The sequence below is a fragment of the Tiliqua scincoides genome, chromosome 11 (assembly GCF_035046505.1).
Source record: "Tiliqua scincoides isolate rTilSci1 chromosome 11, rTilSci1.hap2, whole genome shotgun sequence".
Taxonomy (NCBI): Eukaryota; Metazoa; Chordata; class Lepidosauria; order Squamata; family Scincidae; genus Tiliqua; species Tiliqua scincoides.
The window spans coordinates 17,456,771-17,483,575 of record NC_089831.1 but is presented as its reverse complement, the minus strand read 5'-3'; the positions used below and the strand labels follow the sequence as shown (position 1 = coordinate 17,483,575).

Sequence of the window (26,805 nt, the reverse complement as noted above, 5' to 3'; positions counted from 1 at the left end):
CAACTCCAAGTCGCCCTCTCGCCTACAAACTGTAGCCCAGAGGTCTTGAACTGAGCACCCCCAACTGCTCTGCAAGTTGCGTTAGATGGCTAGAGTTTCTACACGTCCCAATCGTGGAGCCATTTTCTTCTTCTTTCTCGCTTGCTCTGTAGATTAACTGTTTAAAATATGATTTGAAATGAAAAACATTTGGGCCAGTGCTCAAACAACTCCTTCTGAAAAGTAAAGGGGGGGGGGAGAAAGAATGAAGACACGACTATTCAATTCAAACACGATGTGAAGATCCTCGGGAGAGTTGGAACAGGAACAGATGAGGAGTTATAGCTTCCTTTGTTCTGCTAAAAGGGAAAAGGAAGCACATCAGGAAGCCAAGCCGTGGAGCACAGGAAGTCTCTCTTGGCCTGATAAAAAGAACTGATGCGAGGTGGGCTCGGATGCAGTTATAAGTCAATCAAACTTGGAAGAAGACGTGGAATTCAGAAGTCAACAGGACCCTTTGGAGAGTGCCGGAGTGCTGCAGAGTTATAGTTGACTTCAGATCTACATCCAACATCCAAAGCATGCTTGCTTAAGAAATAAGGGCAGAGCCACATGCAGCCCCAGAAAATACAGGAACCCAAATTCACCTCTGCCTGGTCTTATAATGCAGAGGAGCAGGGAGGGGAGTGGGAAATGATGCTTCACTCTTCCCCTGCTCACTTTGGCTGTGGTTCCCAAACTGTGAGCCGTGGCTCCCCAGGGAACCACAGAAACCAGTCAGGGGAACCACGGAATCCTTGCAAAAAAAGACCACCACCCTATACAATTTATATGACTATAGCCTTAATGGGGTGCCATGACCGATGGCCCAGTTAGTCAAAGGAGCCACCAGTTGAAAACGTTTGGGAACCACTGCCCTACGGAGCATTCGCAAATGAGAATTTTCTCCCCGAAAGCCAGTTTATTTCTTATCACAGGAAAATAAAAAGATTTTAAAAAGTAACATCAGGAGGGGTTTCAACAGAAGACAAGCAGTTCATGCAATATTTCCCCCTTTGTGAGGGGGAAAGTGCATAAATTGAACTGACTTACAGACAGGCCTACACATAGACTCACATGCTACCTTATGAGTCGGGGCAGCGATGAGTAGGGGCAGCGATGATGATGCAATTCCTCACTAAGCATTAGGATACCCGAGTTTTATCACTGTTTTGCATCTTCCAGATGTCTGCATTTGGACACAAAAAGCATCTACTGTCTTCCCTGCAGTCTCAATTTCTGGGATTCCACCCGAGTCTGTAACGCATCAGTAAAGGAGATGCGTGGATTCCATATGTCCCACCAATTTGCACTGTGGGACGTATTTAACCAATTTTCCTTAGTGCTTTTCAAGGAATTGGGAGAAAGTCCAGAAACAACCGAGAGGAAGCTTTGAATCTATAAATGGCAATTGACAATTTCCGCGCCGCAGGTCATGCAGGTAAAATGTGATTACAATTCATACTAGAAATATTGATGGCAGAGGTGATACAGGCAGATACTGATGTTTTCCAGTAACGACAATCTGAGATAGGTTACAGGTGTTACAACACATCCTCTGCTGGCAGGTACATGTAATTTTGTGAATTTACTGAAGCAGATAGATCTCTATATATCACTGCAGGGTGACGGGAGAGCCATCAGTTGACTTTTGTACTTTTCCGTGGTGTGGAGCTGCAGTTCCTAAACTGTGCACTGGGATTTCTCAGTTTTGTGAAAGAACCATGAAATGGCCATGATAGATGGACTTGTGTAAACCATGAAATTCTCCAGTGAAGTGCTGAACTTGAGAGCCAAAATGGTATACTGGTTTGGGAGTTGGAGTTAGACCTTGAAGATCCAGGTTCAAATTGCTGCTCAGCCATGAAACTTCCTGGGTGATCTTGGGGCAGTCACTTATCTCTACCTCACAGGGTTATTGTAAGGACAAAAGGAAAGGAGGAACCAAGTGCGCCACTCTGAGCTCCTTGGAAGAAGAAGGGCGGCATAAAAATGTGAAAAATAATAAACTTCTTTTGTAGTACAAAGTATAGTACTTTGTAGTAGTACTACTAGTATAATGTAGTACAAAGTTTTAAAAGACACAAATTGTGCTGAAATTTGGCTCAGTCACAATGCTCAGATGTTATCTGTATGCAAAATATTAACTTGATATGCATTTATATGGGCACCTTTTAAAGACCTGCACATTTAAGTCCAGCCTCTTTGGGGTGGGGAGGGGGGTTGCTTTTTGCACTGATTTTTTAATAATGGATTAGGGGGGGAAAGAGGGAGTCATACACGGACACTTAGGCCCAAACCCTAACCAACTTTCCAGCACTGACACAGGTATGCCACTGGGGTGCCTGCTGCATCCTGCAATTGGGTGAGAGTCACAGTGGTCTCCTCAAGGTGTTTGTTCTCTTATCATGGAGCTGCATTGCCCTTATCTTGGTGATGGAAAGTTCGTTTGGAGTGCACACTTAAAGTCTTGGGACTGGTTTGTATGCTGGTATAATGGAGATAATGAAATAAAAACACATAACGCCACTTTCTGCACTTCTCATTTTTGTAAAAAAAAAACCCTCAAAATCTGTAAAAAATAAATTCATTTTATTTTGTTCTTAATTTATTATTTAATGGGGGTGCATAGGTAATGATTGTGGCTTCATCTGCTGACACTATGCTACCTACATCATCTACCTAGTACACTTTAAAAGCAATTGTAATTTATAATTATAATATAAATGTTGAACTAGAATACTTTACACCACTTTCTGAACTTGTAACTTTGGTAAACACCAAAATTCTCAAAAAACAAAATAAAACACACACACACACACACACACACAAACTGATTCCTCCCACCTCTACAAATAGCCATGCTAAGCAGAAACATGTCTATGAATGGGGGGGATGGGGTGGGAGGTTACTACAGCTTGGAGCTGTACTCATGCCAGCATGTTGTCTTTCATGCTGTGAAAACGCTGGCAGATATGAAGTCAAGTTTCCCCAATATTGTCTCATTGGTAGTGATGGAGGAACAAAATGTGTAGTGCTGTCATTCAAGACATCATTTATGCCTTAGCATCCAGTTTCATTTCCTTGCTCAAATATTGTAGAAGGTACATCGTGTTCTATCATCTGCAGGCGTGTAAGCAGAGAGACCTAGGCTTTTCAAACTGTGTCTCGAGAAAACCAGGGTTCCTCAAAAGCTTATCAGAGTTTCCTCAATGTGAAGATCAGACTCAGCAGATTAGCTTCTCTAAAAACAGCATGTCGATTTCTGATCTTCCCCAACCATCTTCCTTGCAGTTGGAGAACAAGCACTGAACATGTTCTAGGATGCAACATGCCTGGTTGATGATGCCTCATGTAAACAGAGAGTTTTTAAAAAGCAGCCAAGATAGACCTTATCCAAGATAGACCTGTACATAGTTTGGTCAACAAATATGAATGCTCTATGCAACAAATCTCTCCAACAAACTTCCCTGCCTCCCTCCCTCCCTCCCTCCCTCTCTCTCTCTCTCTCACACACACACAGAGCTTCCTCTCACTGTTCCTTACATCTGGTACCAAATCCATTTCTGTTCTTAATAGGATGGTAACTTTCCCTTGATATCAAGGAGGTCAGAAAAGCAAAGTGTGGAAGCTAGATAACACCAAATGCACAGGATGAAAGTTCTTCTTTCATGAGAAATTTGCACTATAAATGAAACTGAGGTTACACATGGTTTGATGCAACTACTCAGTGGGTAAAGAAGCATCTGTTCAGCAGCCTTAAGCCTGGGCCAGCAGAGTGTTGGGAGCGGGAGCTTGGGTCAGCCTAGCTTCTTCCTGTTCCTCTCAGATGTTGTGTGCATGTGGATTAGAGATCGACAACTGGCAGCCCTTAAGCCAAATCCGAATGCGGCAGAATGACACCTGCCTTCCCCGCTTCCAACCCAGAAGTACAGAAGGATGTAGCAACTGTAGCAACAGATCTCACTAGCAAACCAAGAGATGGCACGACACTTCTCAAAGTGGCCTTCCAGCAAATTTAGTGGCAGGCAAAGGGTGCCAGTTCATATTTGATCTGCACAATATGGCTCACAGGATCATCACATCCTGTCATTTCGCAAACATTTATTTTGTTTGGCTGTCCACACGGAAAAAAAACGGGGAGCAGGGAGAATCAAACAGAACTTGTTTTGACTGAAGACAGGCAACAGAGCTGAAAGATGGATGCCTGCAAATTTCCAATGCTTAACTCAATACTTCTTTGTTAGCTCCTGCCTAGAGCAGGGTTTGTGTTATCTGAACGAATGAGAAAAGTCTTGCTCAAAGGCAGCATGAGTTGCAAACGCCTTGTGCATCTGCAACAATTTATGGCACACAATTTACTAATTATGTTATCATTTACCAAAGCGCAGTGGTTATCACTGCAAGCAGGGCCACTTTGGTGTGTATTCTGGGATATTCTTTTTCCTGGACTGCTTAATTGCACATGTGAAAGCCCTGCAAAAATATCATGCAATGACATTTGAAATCTTGACGTTAAGGAAATAAAAAAAGAAAGACACATGATCTTTCCATACTCGGATTCTGGCACATGTGCTTTCAAGATAATCTCTTTGGAAGAAAGAGAAACCTAACGTTTTTCATTTAAAATTAAAACAAATGTTGGAAACTGGAATTCCCATGATCTTAAGGATGCCCACTCACGTGGAAGTAAATCCCACTAAAGTCACTAGGATTTACTGCTAAGAAAACATGGTTAGGGGCTGGCTGAAATATTGCAATTCATGATCTACAACATGAGTGCATTCTCCTTCCTTTTCAGTATAAAAAACAAAACACATTAGTGAAAACTTTCAGAGGATTTGATAGTTGTAGTGCAATATTAGTACACCACCTGGAAGTCCAATTTGGTTCCCTAGTGTATATGCTTAAGATTGTTCTATTGCTAGCAAGTCTTACACATGGCTACTTGGAAGTAAGTCTCATTGGCTTTAGGACACAATATCAAGCTGGTATGTGCAGGATTACAGTCTAGGGGTCTGGGCTGCTAAAATCCTAAGCATGCTTCTGTAGAATAATGGGACAGATGTGTAATAAATGCATGCAAGATATAACGTCCAGGGACTGTGCACAGCCTAGCACAAAAAGTTTCCCTAAATGAATGCATGAAAATGATCTGTACGATGTACAATAGATTAGCTCCATGTGAAAGCTGCTATATAATGGACAATATTTTTGACTAGAAACATATGCAAAGAAACAGCATGAGCCAACATGTTGAACATGACCAAAGGGTTTCTCAAAACAGGTTTCTCCTACAACAGCTCATTTCCAATTGTAGACTTTGTGGGTCATGTAGAACAGCCAGAGCAAATCCCATCCATTTCCAAGTAATCAGAAACTATAATGGGAAAACTCTTCCATACTCACTGCTGTAGTGAAGCATTCTGATCCCCAAATGATCCTATATTCATTGACCCCAATCCAACACCCCCCACATAAAATCCCTGCCCATCTGGGTTTTCCTCATTGATTTCAAAGGAGCGGCCACCCTGGAGTGTATCAGTTGCGCAAATCAGCCCACTCTATTGAGGTGAATGGGGAGGCTGCTGTAGAAGGAGAGAATCCTTGTGTGTGCACTAGAGGCCCACACCTGTTTCAAAGCTTAAAATACACGAAGAACATAAGAACAGCCCCACTGGATCAGGCCATAGGCCCATCTAGTCCAGCCCCCTGTATCTCACAGCGGACCACCAAATGCCCCAGGGAGCACACCAGATAACAAAAGACCTCATCCTGGTGCCCTCCCTTGCATCTGGCCTTCTGACATAGCCCATTTCTAAAATCAGGAGGTTGCACATACGCATCATGGCTTGTAAACCGTAATGGATTTTTCCTCCAGAAACTTGTCCAATCCCCTTTTAAAGGTGTCCAGGCCAGATGCCATCACCACATCCTGTGGCAAGGAGTTCCACAGACCAACCACACTCTGAGTAAAAAAATATTTTCTTTTGTCTGTTCTAACTCTCCCAACCCTCAATTTTAGTGGATGTCCCCTGGTTCTGGTATTATGTGAGAGTGTAAAGAGCATCTCCCTATCCACTCTGTCCAACCCCTGCATAATTTTGTATGCCTCAATCATGTCCCCCCTCAGGCGTCTCTTTTCTAGGCTGAAGAGGCCCAAACGCCATAGCCTTTCCTCATAAGGAAGGTGCCCCAGCCCAGTAATCATCTTAGTTGCTCTCTTTTGCACCTTTTCCATTTCTACACTGCCACCTAAGTCCTCTCTGCCTTATCGTTCTTTTTTAAAGTACATCTGAATCTCAACCTTCTGGGGTTTCTCCCTCTTTCATTTTGAAATCCCTCCCCCAAATTATATCCCCCACCAAAAAAAACACTGATAAGTATCTTTATCTCTTTTGATGACATTGGGCACTGCACAGAATTCCAGCACCCCCAATTTCATGCAAATGGACAAAACTATCATGCAGAAAAATAAATGCAAACTGAGGGAGTGAAGACAGAAAAGTAAAGGAACACAGGCAGGATCCATTCACACTTGAAAGTCAGGATGTTGCTTAGATTTCTGGCCCCATATTTATTGCAGGACATTATTTGGGAGGAAAATTTGCCCTTTTGCAAACTGGTACAACTTTTCAAGTGACAACACCACACCTGGGTTCTGTATTTGTTCTCTCTAGATCAGAGGTAGGCAGGCCTCTTTCCACAGTAGCCTGCTGTCTAATGTCTATAGACCCCTTAACACCTAGTGGTTGCTGAAATTCCTGCAAAGCGTGCTGGGTTAAACAGACTTGAGTCTGATCCTGGCAGCAAAAAATGATTTTTTAAAAATACTTTGATCCATTCAGACCAGTCAAAGGAGGGGTACAGTCGGAGCAGGGATGGCTTCTTGAACTGCACTTTCTGGATTATCTGCCAAAACCACTTACAAAATGTTGGCTCTCTTATAGAAAGCCATTTGACTCAGTGACATAGCTGGCCCCTCTGGCATCCAGGACCGTGACTCCAATGTCACCCTCAGAAGTGCCTGACCCAGAAGTAATTGTGGTGATGTGATAACATTATCACCAATTACCTCTAGGTTACAGCATGCGTGGAGTGGCTGACCGCTTAGTTTTTACTCTTCCCATGCTTTACAAGGGGAAAAAAGGCAAAAAAGGCAAAAAAGACTGGCATGCAACCATTCCAAGTGTTTGAAAAGGGAGTGCCAAACAAGCAAGTACCCCCAGCTCAAGGACTTGCCTGTCCTACTGTACCCCAACCCTGTTCCCCGAGCAGCACAGAGTGGCTCCAAGCTTCTCCGTTCTCCTCAGACTTATGCCACCTCCTGAGGTGGTGCAGGTCCAAGGACACCCATTGGGGCTGTGGTGGCTTACTCAGGGGTAAGGGGAAGAGCTCCTTGCCTACGGCTGAACCACTTCTGGCCCCAATCTTGCGCTGGTCTTCTTGTTCCAGCGTAAGATAGGATTGTGCTGCCAGTTAGTCTAGATCTAGTCATGCCAAGAGAAGTACTTTGAACTCCACATGCACTGCATGATGGAAGGACATAAATGTAACCATAAATAAAAATTAAATCATGGGGTTTCTGCTAAAAAGAAAGGAAAGCATAGAAGAGCAAATTCAGTCCACCTCTGTTTGGGAGGGCAGGCAGAAAGGCAGTGCAGATCAGTATATACTTTCCATGCCAGAAATAGGCAGAAACCTGCAGCAAGAGATCCAACTTTGAAGTTGGCCAAATATACGCGCGCAGACAAGACATGTGGGTAGTTGGGTTTATTTTCCTCCTTTCAAGCTATGCAAATGCTTCCCTGCTTGTCCTTTCAGTGATCTTTCCTCCTCCATCCGTTAGATTGTGGCAAACCAAATTTGCACCGAAAAGCAACACCAGCTGCACAAAATGCCCGTTACAGTTAGGTCTTTGCCAGGTGCAGTGGCCTCCAGCTCGGTCGTAGAATGTCATTTAATTCATGTGTTTCTTGCCCATCTCCTGATGCTTTTTTTTTTTTTCCATTGGACAATCCAGGAGCTGTTTTTTAACTTAAAAGATTTCTCCCCTTGGTGACCTGCGACTGACAAAACGATTCGGACTATTTTGAATATGCTGTTCTGCAGCCTTAAAATAAAGGTACTAAAATCATTTCCTGGATCGGCTAATTATGTGGAGGCGAATGTTTGCAGACACTCTTAGGGATGCTACAGGACTCAGAGCCAGGTGTTTAACTGGGGTCAAACACTTGCAAGCCAAACTTGCATAAGGATATGCCTCTGTCTGTCTTCTCCTGAAGCAGCTCACCAGGAGGAATGGGAAGGTAATACACCACGTTTAGAGAACCTGAAGCACCTCGCCTCTTCTCTCAAATGCCCCTTTACCTCCTAGAGCTGCACTTGGAGACTTTGGTGCCATGCGCAGCATCAGCAGCCATTGAACCAATCTTCACCTACACCTCATACCTATTTGCATGTCCAGCAACCAAGGAACAAAAAAGTTATGATGCTTAACATGTTTAGAAGTAAAGGCTCAAGAATGCACTTGGGCGTACAGTGGTTGGCACTAGAACTCACCTACAGCTCCTCTATATGACCACATTTACATATGCATCCCCTTCACCCGATACCATTATAAGCTGCTTCACACCTTGCATTTTCTGGGTGTCCTCCTTAAAATCTGAGTACAACAAAATTCTGCAAATAGGTACAAGAGTCTAACGGCCCAATCCTGTGGGTTGCTAGTGCTGGCACAGTAGCGTCAGTCACAAATGTGCAGTACATACAGCACATTTGGTATAACTCAGGAGTAGGCAGCGCTGGTGGAAAGGCGTCCTCCATCCCGCTGGTGCTGAATCCACATTGATGCCCACTGGCACTGGTAAATTCAACTCCAAGTGACCCAGGAAGGGGGGGAGGGGAAGAACAAAGATGGGAAGAGGGTGTTTCAAGGTGGGGGAGGGGCGGTTCATGCCCAGGAGGGGAGCGGGGACAGTGGAGGAGGCTTCCACTGTATCCTAACCCCCCCCCCCCATCCCAGGCCTGAAAGCCCTACACAGGGCCTGTGCTGCATGCGGGCTGTGTGATCTTACTGAGCCAGAGCAGAATAGGATTGGTCTGCCCACCTAGTATGAGTATGACAGCATCAAAAATCTGCAAAGGTGTCAAAGAATCTAATCAGCCAAGGGAGGGAGGGGAGAGATCAGCCCCAAACTGCAACCAGGAGATTGGGGATAATGCATTTACTCCCCACTCCAGTTTGTAGCCTGGTTGCACTCCCACCTGGATGCTATTTAGGAAAAAAAAAGGGGGGGGTACAAATTTGTCAAGGCCAGTCACCCACTCACCCTACTGCAATTTTGAGCCATTTCACTCCAACACTGTTTGTTATATAGTTAATAACTAAAGGATGAAAAGCAGCCTCACACAAGGTCTGGGACCGCCTGTGGTTTCCTCTGGGTGCACATGACTTGGTGAGTGTGTGAACGTGCACAGAGGCAAACCCAGGTTTCCTGCTGCTTAATGTGCAAACCATTCTGAGGCTTAAGGCACAAATGCTTTCAGCTTGACCCAGGCCCAGCTAACACATGGTTATTGCTGGGGGGGGGGGGACCTTTCCCCCTGGCTTGTGATCCCCGTGGCAGAGAGCAGCACACTAAAATGCCACTCTGTGGGTGGGAATGAAGAAAGCATGCAGTGCTAAGCTCTGGAGCAGGGCCAACCAAGAGGGAGAGCAGAGTGTCGTTTGGCTGGGACCTTTAGCTCAAATGAGGCTGCAAATGTAAACATGTGCTAATTTTTTTTTCACATCTGTGTCCGACCAAAATATGACACACTGTCTCATTTTTTTTAATTGTAATGATGGCTTAGGGGCCTCCCTGGAAGTGACCAGGCCCATTCTAGGATCTCTTCGAGGGCCAGCTCTGGAGATCACTAATGTTGACACGCAGTCACCACATACGTTTAGATTGACACATGTGCACAAGACACAAACACTTTTCTTCTCTTCACCCCTAGTCGTATTTAAGCTAATTGAACCAATTGCTCCCAGTTTGGGCTCCATGCCTAAGGGCCCCCCACACACACACACACACTAGGCTAATCTACTCTAGTCTTGCCAAATACACACAACACATTGCGACAGACACCTAACGCCTGACACCACTTTGCAGGTTTTAGAGAGAACAGGAACAATATAAAGAATTCTTCTGAATTCTTAAAAAGTAGTGTTTGTTTATATTTTTATTTTTTTACTGGATTTGAATCACATAATATGCTAATTAACTATACAACAAAAAATTCTAAAAATGTTTCCAATTGGGCCTCGCAGCTCCCCCCACCCCATCCAAAAGCAAGCCCTTAAATCATGTGGTGCACACTCCCTACTTTGTTGCCCCTCTTCCTGAAACCCCAAATTATTATATTGTTTCTCAACATTGTTGACACCACTTGCTGGACCCAGGGGAGCAACCGCAGCTCCCATGTTCCAACTAGCAGAGCTAGTGGTTGGAAGCCCAGATTCCACTTTAAGCCTACTTGTTTGGGAGTTACTCTGCCCGTTCAGTGGTGTTTATCACACCCTCTGCATGCTCTCAGGGGCCTTTTCTCCTTTACAATAACTTCATGTATCCTGGGTGACTTCTGACACTGAAAAGAGGTTTCAGAATTCACCCTGGCTCAAGTCCTGTGTGTCTCTGTGGCAGAGAAATGAGCTAACTCTGCCAGAGGTGGATCTTTGGCAAAGCTAATTCCAGGGCCTTAAGGTTCTGACAACGATGACAGCCAATTGAGCACTGGCTTAAGCACTCTTTGGTCTATCTCCGGATGACTCCTAAGACCTGGTCGCCACATGACCAGGAACATGGGAGCTAGTTGGAACATGGGAGCAGACTCAGACGGTAAACAGGGATTGAAGACGGTAAGATGCCACTTCCAACTGGTCACATTTGGAATGCTCCTTCCCCCCAAAACAAGTCCCTGCAAGTAGAAAGTTAGCAAAGCAGGGTGCCACCACTGCCCTGAGATACTAGATTTTATTTTATTTTTTGGAAGGGGTTGTTTTTCACCTACATGGAGTTATTTTCCTCCATGGAGGAGACTCCCAAAATGATACACCCCATCTACAGCTTCAGTGGCAGGGTCCTCTCTAGCAGCCCCAATGCTGCAAGATTGGCCCCTTCTCTCTTCCTCCCCTGCTCTGCCTTCAGGAGTCTGTCATCAGGAGGAAGCCAGGGCTTGTTTTGAAAGGAGAAGGGGGGTGGGAGAGAGAGAGAGTTGGGAGTAAATGACTGTGGTCAGGGAGCAGGAGTCTGAATGGGGAACTGGGCAGCTCTCCAGCGGATGGTGGTTTGGAGACAAATAGCTGAAGCCTTCCTCTTAGCGACGTTGCTGCCAGGTCATCACAGCGTTGCACACCCAGTGCCTCCCCTCCCTCCGCAGGGTGGAACGACGTTGCACTTGTTGCTAACGAAGTGAAATCTGGCACAGATCTGGGTCCTTGTCCTCACTCCCCTCCCAGCGTCTGAAGCTTAGATCACGCACAGATCAATTGCAGTTTGGGGGGGGGGAGGAGAAGGGAAGCTACTGGCTCGCCCCCCCCCCATGCAATAAAGTTTCTGTCTTTCCTCAGCTTCGAAACCCTCCCAAGCCCAACACACCCAGTGAGTGTTTCCAGCCTGCCTGGTCAAGTCTGGTCAATTTCATCTCTGGTCAATTTCATCTCCACAACGGTAGGGAAAAGCAACACAAGAACCTCCCAATTCGGATCGACGCCTCTTTGCAAAGAGAAGAAGAAGAAGAAGAAGAAGAAGAGAAGGAGGAGGAGGAAGAGGAGAGCATTGCACTGAAGAAGTGGGTGGGGGTGAGCCTTGCAACACTTTCTCTTTTGGTCCAGATTCAGCAGCACGTGTCTGCCTCTACACTGAGAAATGGCCCTCGCTCCTCTGAGTGCTGGCCAACGCCACCACAAGCACGCGTCTGTACACTCCCCCCCCCCAAAGAAAAAGCTGGGGGGGGGGGTGTTGGCACGGGTTGCATTTGGTCTGCGCGCCTTTTGCCCAGAAGCCACCTTGCGCCCTGCCATCTCCATCACTGACAGGTTCTCATCATCACCAGACGGCGGTGCTGATGAGCAGAACGTGTGAACGGGGAGCACCGGTGACACGCGATGAGAGAGTGAGAGAGAGGATTTGCAGAGGGAGCGTTGGGGGTTTCTTCTCCCACCTGCAGCTGAGGATGAGAGTCACCGAATCTGCACCTTGACTTAGCCCCCCACCAAAAGGGTCCTGATTCCCCGAAACCCCACAATAAAGTATGACACGCGATGGGGGGGGGGGGTGAGCTTTGGGGGTTTCTTCTCCCACCTGCAGCTGAGAATGAGAGTCACCGGACCTGCACCTCGACTTAGGCCTCAAGAAGGGGTCCCGATCCCCGAAACTCCACAATAAAGTTAACGAAAAACTCTCTACCAAGTGGAACGATTTGTATTTCTAGCTGAGCGCCTCGAAGCAGGAAATCGTGGCCTGCTGTTCTCTCTCTCTCTCCCCCCCCCCCATTTCCCAGCCCCGTCCTGGGCGCCCCAGCTGCGCCTCCATCCCCAAGTCTCCAGCATCCAGCTGGCGTGGCTTCCGATTCAGCCCCCCAACGCCCCGCAAACGGGGCAGATCGACGGTCTCCTCCCCGAGCCGCCCCCCCTCGTGTCCCTGGGCAGTCCCTTCTGCCCTGGCCAGAGCTCCCCAGGGGTGTCCTGTCGCCCTGTCCCACCCCCTCGGGGGTGGGGGGGGGAAGAGAAAGCCAACGTGGGGAGGGGGTTGAAGCGAGGCAGCGCTGCCCCCGTCCCAGAGAGGTACTACTCCCTGGATCCAGCTCCCCCGGGCGAGTAGCTGGGGGGGGGGGGAGGTTGCGCTCTGCCCCAGCACTGTTTGCAGGAGGGGGCGGACGGATTTGCGGGGGTGAAAGGCAGCAGGGAAGACCGCGCGTCGCCCCTCTGAGAGCCCCGGCTTCCAACAGCCCCGATCCCCCCCCAGCTCCCACGCGTGGCTCCCGCTTACCTTAATCGTCCCGTCCATTGAGAAGGAGTCCCCAGCGACCGTCCCACTAATCCACACATTGACCCGGTTGAACGACCACCGATGGAGCCCCCCCTCCACAGCCCAGGCTCTGTCCCTGCTCCGGTGCCTCCGCTGCGCCCCCCCTACCGGCTCTGCCTGCCTGACTTCGGGTCCTCCTCGGAGCAAAGCGAAAGGCAGACAGTTCCACCGGATGAAACTTTTTTTTCCCTGCTAATTTTGGGAAGTGAAGTCACTTGAGGAGGAAGCTCGCTGCCTGCCCCCCTCCCGTCCCCCCCCCCCCCCAAGAAAATAGGATCCTGCACATATATTCCTACTCATTGGAAACACACAGGATACTTGCTCGCCTGAGATAAGGCACAGGAGAACAATGGGGGGGGGCGGGGGAGTTGGTGGAGAGTGGAGATCCTCTTGGTGGCTCCAACATCAGCCCAAGGATCGGTTGGGAGGTTAGATCCCAACAGTGGATCTGTCCCGTCCCCCCCAGATCTCAGACTTTCTTGGCTCCCCCAGCGCATCCTGTGGTCAGTGGCATAGCTAAGTGCCACCCGGGGGGGGGGGTCAAAGCAGATTTTGTAGCCCTCTCCCCCTCCATGACAAAATCAAACTTAATTAAGTGAATAATTTAACATTTTTTTTTCTAGTTAATTGGCCATAACTTTGGATAGAGCAGGGATATTCTCGTGCGAGTGATTTCATAGCATTCAAAATTAAATTACCTCTCCAGTGATGCTAGTATTCGTACTCACCAAGGTTTTCACAAGTTTGGCCACTAGTGTCAAGATCAGCTTGTCGTCCCCCCTAAAGTTTGCTGCCCGGTGCAATCGCCACCACTGGACCCCCCCCTTAGCTACGCCACTGTCCGCAAGTATGTTTCTTGGGGGGGGGGGGAACGATCTTCACGATCTACAACCTCTGAACAGCACACATGACTAAACATATTTGCTTTACTCTCCCTACAATTCTCATTTTCGGGTTTTTGTTTTTTTTTTTTTCCCCCTGAAAAAATCTGAAGGCTTTTTTCCAGGCATAGTCAAAAATTATGGAGAGCCAGAGGAATTTTTTTTTTTTTTTTAAGTCAGCTCAGCTTTCCATATGTGAATAAAGTGAAATATACACATATTGCCTTCTAGGTAGATGGCAAAATCACTTACAGCGCAAGCCTATCATGTCTACTCAGAAGTAAGTTCCACTATGTTCAATGGGGTTTACTCCCAGGAAAGTATTGCAGCCTAGCCCTCCTTTTCTTAGAGGGTTTGGGAAACCTCCCCCCTCCCATTTTTTTCCCCCTTTCCTAAATTTGACATTTCAAGACTTTCCACTGGTTGCCACCAGACAAGGAGAAGCTCAGGTAAGGGCCTCGCAACTCTACACACGTGTATAGCCTTGCGTGTGAAGTGCTTTGGGAAGCTTACTTGCCTGGACATGGCAATAAACGATTGCCATGACTCCTTTGCCATTTGTTTTGAAGGGTTTTATCAACTCCAGTTTTATGGCTTTTCAAGCACCTGACTTGTGAGTAGTGGTCCGCCTTAACCCCCCACCCCAACTCCAAATCACATCATTTGCACTAAGAAGCGCTGGATGTGGGCATCAGTGTCTTTAAGGGGGTCTACTTGGGAATGAAACTGGCTCCCATGGAAGTGTGTACACAACTGCAGCCACAGCGACCTATTTTGAAACAGATCTCGATTCCAAAGCAGACCACATTTCCAGAACTTCGTCTACGGGCAGGTCAGTTTCATCCAGCGATTGGAAAGGGTCTCGATTCTAGACCGAGATTCTCTAGAGGCTCTAGAAGTGGCATCCTTGACACTTCTGGATGAAGCAGGATCCTCAACCTGTCTACTCAGAAAGAAGTTCTTCTGGGGGTCGTAACCCCCCCTCCCCAGGGTTGCACCCTTCAGGTGAGAGGGGCTCTGTCCAGTTCCCCCTTCAAGCTGTGGACGTGATATGATGGCTTTAGAACACATTCTCGTTGAAAGTCATTCTTGGGGGAGAGAAAAGCATTGTTTTAAGTTAACATTTTAAATCTATGGCTGCAATCCTAACCACACTTTCCTGAGAGTAAGCCCCACTGAACAAAATAGGACTTACTTCTGAGTAGACCTGGTTAGGCTTGTGCCCTATAAGTCTTAAAAGACTATATGTACGGGGGAGGGGCTAGTTTAATGCTAAGAAGGGGACAGGTTTAAAAGGTGTACAAGCTGCCCCCCTCCTGCCAGCAAGCCTGGGTCCCTCCAGTGCCACAAGACCCGGGCTGCCACCCTACACCCGGGCTGCCACCCTACACCGTCTCAGCCCCATCCCGTGCAAGCGAACCTGCCACTCGGGCTACAGTCCTACTCCCACACTTTTCCTCGGAGTCCGCCCCGCTGAACTCAGTGGGACTTACTTCCGAGTAGGCACGCCGAGGATCGGGCTGCAAGCCTTCCAGGGGAACCTTGTGCGGGCAGCAGGGATGCTGGCCGGCCACCCAATGGGACTGGCAACCCGAGCCTGGTCCTGTTGACTCTGAAGTCAGTGTCACTGCGTGGAAATGGGGGGGCTGATTCCTTTAAATCCCCCCAATTTGTGTTTTGACGGGGGGGGGCTAGTTCCAAGTAAACGTGCAGGGGATCTGAGGTCCTGCCAGCAAGACCTGGCTCTCCCAGGTTTCAGAAAGAAAACCCAGAAGTTGCAAAGACGATTGAAGAAGTTTATTTCGGATCACGTGTGAACGCAGCCTGGTTTTCCAAGTCCTCGGAAAAGCGTGTCTCAGCCAGGGGACAACGAACCCCCCCCCCCACCCCCCAAGACAACAAATCTTATTTTTATGATCTTCTTTTTGCTTAAATATTCCCTCTAAAAGCACTAAACTTTCCAGGGAGCTCAAACAACTCCCCCCCCCCCAAAAGCACGCTAACATCCAATAACTCTTGTGCAAAGACGAAAATGGATGGGGGGGGGGGGAAGAAGGAACAAACAAATATTCCTCCAAGGAAATAGGAAGGAAAGAAACTGGGGGGGGGGGGAAGAGAAATGTTTTCAACGCTTTTTGGCAGTACATCCCTTCCCCCCCCTCTTCCCCCCTACATTTATTACCTTATCCAACGTCCAGCCTTTTCTCCCCCTCCTTTTTTCTCCTCGGGATTTTTAGTCCATTTGGGGGGGGGGGGGGGTTTGTGAGATGACGGTGGAGGACCTAAAGGAATAGCCAGGCTCCCTCGCACCTCCCCCCACCCCAAGCAGTATGAGAAGTCTGCAGCTGCAGGCGAGGGGTGCCGTCTGAAGGTGGGTTTCATTCAGAGCAGAGAAACCTGCTTAGCCCCCTCACCCCCCCCACTCGCCTCTCCAAAATTAACCCTCATCCATTCAGCTACAGCTGCCCCCCCCCCCCCATCAGAGGTAGCAGACACTGTAAAGAACGTGACCAGACCTGGAGTCGGAGGCTCGCTGCTTGCCAGCCATTGAGGCTGTCTCCAGCCAGGAGATGGGGGGAGGTGGATTGGGGGGGGGGGCAAGGGATTGGGACAGAATGACCGCCCCCCCCCTCCTCCTCCTCCTCCTCCTCCAGCAAGTCTTGTCTACTTTACAATCCTGGGCCTGCAGCAGTGTCCCCGGAGATCTTCACATCTGGATATCGCTAGTGGGGTCAGGTCCCCCTCTGCCTGGGGCCACTGGCGTTGGCATCCAATTAAAAGAAAGGGGAGTGGGAGTTAACCCTTTGCTTGCCTCCTCCTTCTCCAGATCTCTCTCTCTCTCTCTCTCTCTGACCCAGAAAAAAAAAAAAAACAGAGAACGTCGTTCTTGCCAACCCCAACTGCTCAGACTTTTGCAAGCATTTCCTGTGTCTGTTTACTCCGAAGTAACGCGGACTGCGGGGGGGGGGGACACACCTAAGAAAGGTGTGCGTAGGACCGCAGCTCTCAACTAAACGAGATCGGGGCAGTAGTGTAACCAGAGAGGGTGCAAAGCACTAAGTCTTGGAGGGAGTCACACCGCAGCGTGCAAGGGGCCCCTCCCCCTCCTCTTCGGAGCCTACACCTCCTTTTTACCCCCCCCCCCCGAATGGCTTCGAAGGGGAAAGAGAAGGGGCCCTTGCACGCTGCGATGAGGCTCCCTGCAAGACTCAGGGCTTTGCACCCCTTCTAGCTACGCCACAACAGGGCGTAGCGCTCTGCACCCCCTCCAGCTACGCCACTGCAAGACTTAGGGCACAGTCCTATGCAGGTCTCCTCAGAAGTAAGTCCTATTCAGTTCAATGGGACTTACTCCCAGGAGAGTGTGGTTAGGATTGCAGCCTTAGTGCTCTGCACCCCTTCTAGCTACACTACTGCAAGACTTAGTACCTTGCACCCCCCTCAAGCTATGCCACTGCAAGACTTAAAACTCTGCACCCCCTCTAGCTATGCCACTGCAAAGTGAATTGCACCCCCTCTAGCTACGCTACTGGATTGGGGTAGGCAGATCTTGACTAGGAACCCAAAACGAATATTATATTATATATTATATGATTGAATGGGTGGCTAACAGGAATAACGGGCACAGTGTCCGTGTCAGTGGGAACAGGAAGTGCCCAGGGTGGCTCGAGAGGAGGGTCTCGAAAAGCCCATCTTGAACTTTGGGTGACCCACCGACTGAAACGGGGGGCTGCCCTGAACCCCGCAAGCGAATTCCACCTTCTGAAATTGACACGGTGACTGCAGAGAACTGGAGGGCAAGAGGCGGGCGGAGCGCTGCGGGGGGGGGGGGTCTGGAAAGGGCTGAAATGGACCAAACCGAAGAACTTTGGTTGGAATAGTTTAGAGGAGGGAAGGGGGGTGTGGGGGGAAGACCCCCTTTTGGGGAAGCGGAGGCAGCCTTGCTGCAGGAGGACCCCCCCCCCCACACTCCCAAAGCCTTGCCTGCTGACTTCTTCTGCATTCTCTTCAAGACATCTCAACCCATTTCCTTGTGAAGTTTCTCATAAAACTTGGGTGTGGACAAGGGGAGATGGAGGCCAGATTCAAGGAGACTCCCCCCCCTCCCTTCCCTCCTCCCAGAGTGGAAGAAGACATGAAGATGTGAAGGAAACAGGAGTCTGGAAAAAAAACAGAAGCTCCCTTGCCGATTGCCTGGTCTTTTCAACCTTCCACCAAACTAAAACATATATTTAAGATCTCCATTACTCCATCAGGAAAAGGGGAACCAAAGCCCCAATAAGAACGCCAGAGTCATTTATACATTATTACTATTACTAGGCCAGGGCCAGAAGCTCATTGGAGACTGGGGATTTCCTGTGGGCTGAATTGGGAACCCCTGAGGGCCACAAGTGGCCCCCGGGCTGGGGTTTGGGCACCCCTGATTTAGAGCATGGGTCTCCAAATCCCGGCCTGGGGGCCAGATGCGTCCCGCAGCCAGCCTCAATCTGGGCCGCAGCCAGCCTCTTGTCCCTTGAAAGCCTCTGGCCCGCTTGGCCGAACGTGACTGGAACTATTACTATTACTGCTATTACTATTATCGCCATTACTATTACTATTATTACTACTACTACTATTACTATTACTATTACTATTACTATTACTATTACTATTACTATTATTATTATTATTATTATTATTATTGTTATCACTATTACTATTACTATTAACACTATTACTATTACTACTATTATTACTACTACTATTACTATTACTGCTATTACTATTACTACTATTACTACTATTACTATTACTTCTACTATTACGATTATTACTGCTATTATTTTCCTGCATTCTAGATTTAGTTTAAAATCTCAGCCCACACCTTCAGTAGAAAATCAATCAATCAATGCAGGGTTAGGCAAAATAATAAATTATGTTAGGCAATACTATAGACTCATTTATAGTAAACTAAGGGCATAATCCTAACCAGGTCTACTCAGAAGTAAGTCATATTTTGTTCAATGGGACTTATTCTCAGGAAAGTGTGGTTAGGTTTGCAGCCTAAACCTGCTGTCCAAGGAGTCTTAGGTTGCAATCCTATCTACACTTTCCTGGGAGTAAGGATCATTGACTATAATGGAACTTAGTTCCGAGTTGACAGGCACAGGATTGGGCTTGTACATCACCTAAGAGCCTAATCATAAGAACATAAGAACAGCCCCACTGGATCAGGCCATAGGCCCATCTAGTCCACCTTCCTGTATCTCACATCAGCCCACCAAATGCCCCAATGTCTACTCAGGCACAAGACCTATTATAAATTACCCTTACTCCCAGGAAAGTGTGAATAGGATTGCAGCCTAAGGGCCCAATCCTATCCAGTTTTTCAGCGCTGGTGCAGCTGCAGTGCTTTATCTTGTGGAGGCCCCCATAAACTACTCTCCCACCTCAGGCTGCAGCGCACACCCCATTGGCATGGCTACGGCAGTGCTGGAACATTGCATGAGATTTGGCCCTGTGTAAGGATGTAGACAAGATCATTCAGCCAGCTCCATTAAGTTCCATGTTAACTGGTTCACCCAGGTCAGGGGTAAGCAGCCAAACGACCCAACCAACAGGTTTAAGACTAGTTCAGGATTTGAAGGGTCATAAAATAGACCTGAATTCCAGATGTCCACACATCCAGTGGAAGTGTCCAGGGTGCATAGACAGAGTATGCTAGAACTTGCAGAGTAAACCAAATAGATGGTCAATGAGGCACCCATGCAATAATTGTGCCAGAAGATGAGATGGTTGGATTGAGCAGATTCCTCTGTGCAGGCATTCCTCTGTGCAGTTGGGACTAGAACCCCCTATTACAGCTCTAGAAAGTGTCTCAAATACCAGGGCACTCTGGGCTCTCCTCCTTGCAAACTTAAAAAAACTTCTGCAGTTTTTAATCTGATTTTTTTTTTAAATGTAATTGGTCCTGGTTAAAATGAACCTCATTTATTAGGGTTACCCCTGGACATTTGGAAAGATGGTCAGATCCTGGCTCTCAAGATGGTTTTCATCCTAACAAAATATCCCTGGAGATTATCTCTGGGAGGAGCTGCAGAGAACCAATCACTGGGGGGGGGGAGGGCCAGCTATATATTTCCTTCTCCCCTTTTGTCTTTACCAGCCCCGTGCAGGGGTCCTCCCCTCCATTTGTCCTCACAACAACCCTGGGAGGTCGGTCAGGCTGAGAGATAGTGAGTGGCCCAGGGTCACCCAGGAAACTTCATGGTTGAGTGAGGTTTTCAACCTGGATCTTCCAGGTCTGAGTCCAACTCCCTGACCAGGACTACACCATGCTAAACTTCTAAGGTGTTCTCTTAAAGCAGATCAGCTTATCTGATTGTGCATCCTTTGTGAACCCCCAGCTCTAAATCCTAGGCAAAGTTAGAAAGCCCCCTGGACCCAGGATCCAATTCTACAGCAAAGTCTCAGAGTGTGAATACACTCACTATTGCCCTTGCAACCTCATCCAGATAGACCTCTTCTTCATAAGCGTGAAGAAGCATGGAGTGTGAGAAGGGGGTCAGATTGTCATTTCCACGAATGAAATTTGGGGCACACAATGATTGAAATATGGCATTATGAGGAGGGGATAAAAACTATCAGCTAGGTATTTTTCTTTCACTCTTATGATCTCCCTGGGTGATTAAGAGCCCAATCCTATGCATGTCTACTCAGAAGTAAGTCCCATTATAGTCAATGGGGGTACTTCCAGGTAAGTGTGGATAGGATTGCAGCCTAAGTCTGCATACATGGTGCAACCCACTGCACACTTCCTTGGAAGTAAGGCCCACTGCGCTGATTTAAAGATGCACAGGATCAGACTCCACCCTCTGTGACCGAAATTTATGAGGTCAGGCTGCTGGGAGAGCTACAGAAATACATTTTAAATGCAGGTTGCAATCCTACAAACACTTTCCTGGGAGTAAACCCCATTGAACACAATAGGACTTACTTCTCAATAGATATGCATAGGACTGTGGCTTCCATATATAGCATATCTATAGCTCTGGTCCATATATTAGTCTCTTGGGTTGACTGGCTACAGGAAGAGAGATTTATTGAGGCTGTGATCCTCTGCACATTTGCTTGGAGGTCATTCTCTTGGAGCATAACAAGACTCCATTAGGTGGTATTCCTCTTGTGTGATGGGATGTATTAATCTAGCCAGGATTAAAAACAAATTGGGCATTTTCCCTTTAGGTACTATTAAAATGTCATTAAATGTCAATGTGTTTACATGGCACTTCATTGTTTTCAAAGCCAAAGAAAAAGATCCCTGCCCCAAGCAGCATACAGTACACATTTCTGCAGTGTGGAAGAGGGCAGAGAGGCCATAGGTTGATGGTGGAGCAGATGTTTTACAAGCAGAAGAGCCCAGCTTCAATCTCCAGGTCAGACTGGGAAAAGATCCCATCTGCAATGCTGGAGAGCTCCTGCTAATTGGTGTCAGATAATACTGAACCAGTCTTCAGGTTCAGGCTGCTATCCTATACACCCTTACCTGGGAGTAAGCCTCACTGAAGACAGGAACTTACTTCTGAATAGACATGCATAGGCTTGCACTGTCAGTTGCATAGGGAGGAAGGCTGCAATCTTATGCACACTTAATCAGGACTAAGTTCCACTCAACAAGTATAGGATTGGGCTGCAAGTATGCAAAGGTTTTGGCTATTCAACCAAAGGGAATGAGGATGATGGGTTAAAGCAAAGCATTGCACATCCAGTGAGTCAGAGGTGTTTCCTTCTTAGCTGTAAAATGGCCCATCAACAGGACAAACACATTTTACATTAAGTGAAAGTTATATTCCACTGAAATAAATTGGCCTTTAGGAGTTCAGGCTTTGGGTTCTGTTGTGAATCTCAGAATGGACTGGGAGTTCCTTGAGTCAGTTTGAGTCTGTAGAAGGGCAGCAACAGCTTGGAGCTTTTCAAAGGTAAGCGTCCCATTATGATCCACAGAGACACAAACCTACACAGTTTTTTAAAACACACTCAGGTACCCAAAGAGAGCAAGCAAAGATCATTCATAAAAAACAAGGATAAATTGGCTTTGAGCTTGTGTGCAAGGATTTAACCATCCTGATGTCACTCCAGCATGGCTGATAGCATGACAAAAAAGAGAGTCTAGTTTTTTTGTTCTGACACCTCTCCCTTAACAGCTAGGGTATCGGCAACAGTTCAACAGGGGATGCCTGCAACACACAGTTGTAGTGAAATCAACTTATTTTGCTAAATTTCTTCCTCAGATCAATAACTCCTGAGATACTAACTCTTCACAGTATCGTCATACGTCTCAAGGGACAATCACAACTTATTCACAAGGTTCACAGTCAAGCTCCCATACTACCCGAATTAGCAAAAGTAAGAGTTAACAAAGGTATGCCGATTTGCTTGCAAACCAATTCTTCCCAATCCAAAGAGTCACCATGGCCAAAGATGCTTCATTTCTTCTGCCTCCTTTCCCAGCTATGTTGACTTTGGCAGTGGCTGGTCAATGATATGGGGGGAAAAAGTGGGCCACTGTGAGATACAGGAAAGCTGGACTAGATGGGCCTCTGGCCAGATCCAGCAGGGCTCTTCTTGTGTTCTTAAAGGCACTCTGCACATGTTCAAAGGCCAAGCCTGGCTTTTGCCATCACAAATCCTTTTATTTCATTTGCAAACGGATAAGGAAGTTCTCTCTGGATACAACTGTGTCTCTCTATAGCCAATTCCCACTTGCCTGTTCTGCTCCACCACCCCACAATTATTGAAAACCTAAAAGGGGGGGAGGGGTGGGTGGGAAGAAACAGAAAAAAAGAAAATTGAAGGCCAAAAACCAGACTGCACTGCACCAGCTCCAAATGTCTGGCCCCTCGCTTGAGGCCATAATTAATTTGAGATTTATTTTTATTGGAGAACCCAGTCTCGCCTGACCTTAGCTAAACAAGACTTCAGCTAGACGCTGGATGCGCTTGAATGAAACGGAATATTTCTCTGTAACTTCTCTTCAGGCGTCCGTGCCTGCTTTAAATTTGTTCCTCAGACTTCATATACTTGGAGATTTGAAGGCAAGATTTAAAGCTTTCCCCCCTCCCTTAGCATCCACCTCTCCCCCACCCCGCACGGATCAGACTGGACTACAAATCGCATAGGGGCTGAAGCCTATTTCCTAAAAGGTATATTTTTCTATAAGTTTCCCCCCTCCCCCAAATAATGCAACCTTTAGAAGGGTCAGCTGAGTTAGTGAATTAACTGAAGGGGATTTGGTTACTTGGGATTCGGGTGTCTGGAAAAGCAGGAGACTTGCAATGTAAAAGTTTATCCCTTGTGCCTTCACTCCACACACACCCCTTTTCCCCCCAACTGTTTTCTTTTTAAGGGCTTCAGTATGTTGAATTTTCCAAGATAAATAAGATTGCTCTTTTCCTTTACTGCAAGCAATACCATTAAATATAGATCAAGAAAAAATTCATTGCATGATCACAGTTCTTTTCTCTTCCCACCCCCCCCCCCAACCCTTCAGAGCAACAATAAGGAAAAGTTTATATCAAGATGAAAGCGGGAGGGGGGGGAGGAAGGACAGATCCAAACTATGACTTAAAAAAAAAAAGTCTCCAAAAATGATTCATTTTGACAAAAAAAAAAGTGTCTTTGGGTTTTTTAAAAAAATTGTAATTCATTTATGTAGATATTTATTTATTTGCAACATTTTCATACCTAATGGTTTTTTCTCACCTATAAGCTGCAAGAGGGATCTGAAGGCCTTAGGGGTGGACAACAAGTGGGAAACCCTGGCCTCTGAGCGGCCCGCTTGGAGGCAGGCTGTGCCGCATGGCCTTTCCCAGTTTGAAGAGACACTTGGCCAACAGACTGAGGCAAAGAGGCAAAGAAGGAAGGTCCATAGCCAGGGAGACAGACCAGGGACAGACTGCACTTGCTCCCAGTGTGGAAGGGATTGTCACTCCCGAATTGGCCTTTTCAGCCACACTAGACGCTGTTCCAGAACCACTATTCAGAGCGCGATACCATAGTCTTTCGAGACTGAAGGTTGCCAACATACATACAAGCTACCTTGAATAACGATATACAATCATAAAAAATAATCTTCAATAAAATTATAATCGTCAATAAAAGACTCGTCAATAAAGTCAATCACCACCTGAAAAGCGAGGAGCAGCATTAAACTATCCAAGGATGATAATCTGCATCTGTTCAGTGAAATAAAACAGACTTTATTGCTCATTTAAAATTGAGCTGTGCAAGGCAGGTAGTAGCCCTTCCTTGGAAGGCTGTTTTGGAGCTTGGGCGTACCACCTCAAACAATAAGCCTATCTGAGGCACCTACTGTATTTTTGATGGGACAAAATACCCAAGCAGGATACCAGGTGATGGTCAAGTTTGTTAGGCAGGAGAATCGCAGAGGAAATACTGGACACTGCCACATGTTTGAAAGGGGCGCTAGTAAGGTATTCAGCAATAATTTTGACTTAAGAAAGGTGTATTTAACTATAAGAACCAGCTGGGCAAATGGCACAGAATGTTTGCTTCTTCCCCCCTGCCCAGGCAATGAGCTAACACAATAAAACTAAGCAGCAGAGAGTAGATTCATACAATGATGTTTTTCTCATAATGGCCAAGAGTCCATCTTGCATGCAAACTGAGAGGCACGATGGGGTAATGGTTTGCGAGTTGGACTTACACCTAGAAGATCCAGGTTCAAATCCCAAGTCAGCCATGAAGCTTTCTAGGTGACCTTGGACCAGTCACTCTCTCTCTCTCTCTCTCTCAGCCTCACCTACCTCACAGGGTTGTTGTGAGAATCAAAGGAGGAGGGAAGGAACCAAGTACACCACTCTGAGTCCCTTGGAAGGGAAGTATAAAAATGCAAAAAATAAATACTATATGTGCAGCTGTCGCCAGACAGCCCTTTTGGAAGAAGGAAAGCATCGCCCCAAGGAAGCAGTCAGGAATGGATATATACAAGGTGGGTGGGGAGGGAGTATGCAATCCTGGGCAAAGAGGCACCTTTTAAAGTGACACCCCACATTTGGCAGGAGAGCCAGTGTCCCTCTTCACTCCAGCCTTCTCCTCCAAAATGTGGCTGTTTATGGAATATGTGCTGTGAGCCCCCCTGGAAAAAGGAACAAGCTTCTGATTTCTTGTGCTGTGAAAACGGCATTGAGAACTTCATTTTGTTGAAAAGCAATATATATAAATATTAGTAACACAACCCTTTCCCACCACTCATAGAGACCCCATAGGGACCTCAGAGTCAAATTATGTGTTACGTGCAAACAGATGTAATTGTAGCCTGGTAGCTGTTTCAGAGAGGAAAAGCCAAAGTGTGTGTGTGTGGGGGGGGGGGGGGAGAACGGGAACAGAACAGCAATGGGGAAAGTGTGAGCTTATTCCACCCCCAGCTCCAAATCTAGCCACTCTTTTCGAGTCTCTGCTTTTCAGATACTTGGTCTCACCTATACGCACTTTTAAAGCCTGCAAGGGGAAAAGCCACTAGGGAGCTCGAAAGCCACAAATGGGAAAGATGAAGCTTTCCCAGACTGATCCTCTGCTTTCATTTCCCCCCTCCAAGTATGGCGTTTCCCTCTCCAAAAAAAAGGCCATCAGGCTATAGTCACTTGCCTTTTGTGTGTGAAATATAGTTTGGCAAATTCACAGGGCTGAAAATGGGATCTGGCAAGCAAGTTGACATTGTAGCTGCCTACCTTCAAAGTGGTACAAGATGATTGTATACAAAGTGTATACAAGATGGTTCTATCAATATCTTTATTTCCCAGCTTAACCCATTTCAGCCCAGCCCAGCCGACAGGTGTACACATTGGCTCCCCTGTTGCATATATGCAACGTTGGGCAGAAATGGCTTAAGCCTTAATAGACACTACTTAGAATCCTGTCTCCCTCCCACCCCAGCTCACATCTTCATTCCTCTCAAGATTGCAAAGAGTCAAACGGAAATGCAGGAATAGAGCACCTATTACCTACCTAAGAAGGCCCACCAAAGCCCACACGCAGATAGAAAAAGAAGATAATATATTTACATTCAGGTGGTGATCTGGAGACCTCTGGGTAACTGTATTTATTTTGTTAAAAGCACACATATATATCCCAATTTTACTGGTTTGGTTTTAATGACATCTTATGATAGGCAGATTGGCCAGGGTTTGGTTTTATATTTATGGTTGATTGCAAGCAGCCCAGCTTGCAAGAAAGCAAAGTTGAAATGTAGTCAATCAAGGAGGCAGATAGGTTTTTGGTGAGCAAAGATTTAACTTTTCCTACCTGCCTCACTATGGGTTCAAATGCAGCCAGTCAATGGTGCATTTAGACAATACCTCAAGCACAGCCAGTTATGATTCACACTGAACCTGCAATGCTGCCTAGGGCAATTTTTGCTTGTATTTGGGGTCCCAACACCTTCTGGCTTTCACAGTCACAACAAGAGAAATGCACAGTGAGAGAGAGAATCTGCTTTTCCCCCAGAAGTCCCAACTTCAATCTCCAGTATTTCCAGGACTGGGGAAAGATGCCTGTCTGAAAGTGGAGAGCAGCTAACCATCAGACAACACAAGGACAGATCAGAGGTGTCAGTTTCATACTGCAGGCCACATAGCATTCACGATGCCTTCCTGCCGGGGCAGGAAGGGATGTCGTTTAGCAGGTCATGACTAGGAATGAGGCACTTTTTTCTCACTTAGAAACTCATTAGCTACAAAAGACAGAAGGGAAAGTATGCAAATCTCAATCAGGTCTTCAAGATATTGGAGAGCCCAATTATCATGCAGGCTGCCCTTTCAGCAGTGACAACCAGA

The 26,805-nt window shown here is 46.9% G+C and overlaps 1 protein-coding gene across 3 annotated transcripts in view; it reads right to left on the bottom strand.

Moving 5' to 3' along the window:
- The window catches only part of FLI1 (Fli-1 proto-oncogene, ETS transcription factor), a 118,431-nt gene that overhangs the window by 78,570 nt on the left and 13,056 nt on the right, over window positions 1–26,805 (bottom strand). Inside the window, exon 1 of one of the 3 annotated variants that reach the window (XM_066639294.1) lies at window positions 13,053–13,226. The exons of the other annotated variants lie outside the window; for them this stretch is intronic. Coding sequence (XP_066495391.1) covers window positions 13,053–13,070 — 18 coding nt within the window. The 5' untranslated portion in view covers window positions 13,071–13,226. Of the gene's footprint in view, window positions 1–13,052; window positions 13,227–26,805 lie in introns of those variants that run through there. 3 annotated transcript variants of the gene reach the window in all.